Source organism: Etheostoma spectabile, chromosome 23 (genome assembly GCF_008692095.1).
Source record: "Etheostoma spectabile isolate EspeVRDwgs_2016 chromosome 23, UIUC_Espe_1.0, whole genome shotgun sequence".
Taxonomy (NCBI): Eukaryota; Metazoa; Chordata; class Actinopteri; order Perciformes; family Percidae; genus Etheostoma; species Etheostoma spectabile.
Genome location: NC_045755.1, coordinates 10,951,108 through 10,953,671, shown reverse-complemented (window position 1 = coordinate 10,953,671; position 2,564 = coordinate 10,951,108). Strand labels below are relative to the sequence as shown.

Here is a 2,564-nt window from a genome sequence, read left to right as displayed (position 1 = left end):
CTCGGTTTACACCTATCGCCATTTCCAGCCACTGGGGGACCATGGGCAGGATGGGGGGGACGCATAATAATGTTAAAAAACCACAAACTGAAATTTGTATGCCATGGGACCTTAAGTTTTTTTAGTTGTTAAAGCCATTAAAATACACCTCCACCTCATGAGTTTATTTACTGTATATTTTGTACATAATGTATATCTATATATATTCTTCCTGTCTAAGGAGGTCTTCCCAGTCCAGTATGGAGCTTGTTTTGATACAACGCTGCAGATTCTGGTGTGGGAGTTCTTCCACCAACTGGAAGAGTTCCTCCCAGTTCCACGTTTTTCACAGGTAGGCAGCAGGGTGCAGATAAACCGACCTCCATCCACTGGTTCCCTAAAGCTGGGCTGTGATTTACGTTGGTGTAAATTGCCATTGTTAAATAATGTTAGATCCCATAGCAAAGGGGATCTTGGAAGAAGGAGCAGCAGTTGTGTTTAAAATCCACTTATTATTCTTTTCTTTCCAGTGTGTCTCCATGTTTGACATTTCTTCATTGACGAGGAGTTTGAGCAGTTTCTCTCTGACCCTGAGGATCTGAAGAGGATTTTGCAGCACCACAAGAGCGCAAAAGTTGACTAAGTAAGTCCTGTTAACTCTTAGTATTCTATTCCCTGAATACAGTCATTGTGCACACTGAAAACCCCTTTTTCACTTTTTCATTGTATGTGATTTTGCCAATCCCACTCACCATTTGTACCCACTATTAATATATTGCATTAACTATCTGTATAACCAATTTTCTGTGAAAGCTATAGTTTCCCCATGAGTAATTATAAATAACAACAACCTGTCGTGCATTCACATGATGCCCTTCTGTGACGCACATTGCCCCCACCCCTTGTCCACACAGTTGCTAGTAGCGTTTATCCCGTCAAATCAAGAAGGACGGGAGAATTAAAAAAACAGGCCTTTTCATAAAAGGGAATATCTTATAATTTGTATGGCCTGTTAGCTCAACAGCCGAACGTTGCGTTAAACCTTTCTCACGGTGACGTAAAGAGCGCATCACTCGAGCTGCTGCGCGAATGTCACCGGACTTCCCCTTTTGTAACATAGCCATTCTGAGAATACAAACAGAATTAATGCCGAAGCTGATTACTATACATTTGTAAGCCGAGGCTTAATTAGCTTTGGATCACTCATTTGACAATGGCTTGAATTTAACGGACATTCATTATATAAAATCCACTAATATAATTAGTGAATGAAAATGTGATACCAGTGCATCTATGCTACGGAGGAAAAGAAAACATTTAGTTTTTTTTTACTAATCTTCAGTATGTCTTGGTAATTCATACACTTTCTAGTGTTTTTTTATTTAAGTTGCAGTCATCTCCATTTACTCTGGTTCTGTTAGTGCTGCATTCCTGCCTGATAAACCGCACCACACTGGTGCATTTAACATGAATGTTATCTGTTTCTCAGGTGAATTCACCTTCATGTCAGACACCATCCTCTCCACGCTCGCCTCGAAACAGACTTCAACGGCATCTGAAGATCAGGATCGAATAATGGATCCGGGAAAGGGCAAAAAAGGCACTGGGAAATCACAGGGAAGAAATCGAGAGCAGTCACTACGGACAACAGTGAAGCAAGAAAACAGCTGGAGAGCAGAAGATATTTGTGAGGACGATGAAGAGACAGACAACAGTTCCATTGAACCAAACTGTGGGCTGTCTGAGTACGGGCTGTCACCCCTCACTTCCTCTCCATGTTCAGAAGAAGCTGCAGAGCCAGGTGATGGTGGTGAGCATCACTTTCATCGTATCCAATATTTAAAATATAATATAAAATATTCTTACGTAAGTGTTTGATTATTTATTGAGTTTAAAGATGAGCTTGGTTACTCTGCTCCTCGGCATGTAGATTCTGTTGAGTGAATATTTCACTAATTTGCTTGTTTACTGTTGGCAGAAACAGCTGTTGAAGCCACCACCCAGTCACCCAGATGTTCACTGAATAAAGTGAAGGAACGTCTGGATCTGAGGAGGAACAAGAAGCCATCAGAGAGCAGGATCCAGTCCTTGACAGGAGGCAGATGCAATGTCTCTCTTCCATTCAGTGAGGATACCGTAAGAGCCAATGAAAACAGACTGGAGTGTGGCAAGACCCTTGTATCTTGTTCCACCTTGAAACAACATCCCCTTGTTCACACTTCTGCACGACCATTCAAGTGCACTCAGTGTAACAAGGCATACAAATGGCGCCAACACCTGAAACACCATTTACTCACTCACTCTAAATGGACTGTCCGGTCCTTTGCTTGCAGCCTTTGTGAGAAGAGATTTAGTTCTCAATCTTTACTTAAAGTTCATCTGCGTCGACACAGCGGAGAGAGGCCATTTGGCTGCTCGTACTGTGACAAGCGGTTCTTGACAAAGCCAGTCTTAAAGTCCCATGTGCGCATTCACACCGGTGAGCGGCCATATGCCTGTACTTTTTGTGGCAAGAGATTCAGACAGTCATATACGCTGGCTGTTCACCTCAGGATGCATAAGAAAGAGAAGCCGTACCTGTGCAG

At 42.5% G+C, this 2,564-nt stretch overlaps 1 protein-coding gene across 5 annotated transcripts in view; it reads left to right on the top strand.

Moving 5' to 3' along the window:
* The window catches only part of LOC116672854 (zinc finger protein 79), an 11,053-nt gene that overhangs the window by 7,811 nt on the left and 678 nt on the right, over nucleotides 1-2,564 (top strand). The window contains exons 2-3 of one of the 5 annotated variants that reach the window (XM_032504818.1): nucleotides 1,469-1,789; nucleotides 1,958-2,564. The exon at nucleotides 1,958-2,564 is cut by the window's right edge and continues 678 nt beyond it. In XM_032504818.1, coding sequence (XP_032360709.1) covers nucleotides 1,469-1,789; nucleotides 1,958-2,564 — 928 coding nt within the window. Of the gene's footprint in view, nucleotides 1-1,459; nucleotides 1,790-1,957 lie in introns of all 5 variants that reach the window. The other 4 variants (XM_032504821.1, XM_032504819.1, XM_032504817.1 and 1 more) reach the window with 4 other exon arrangements.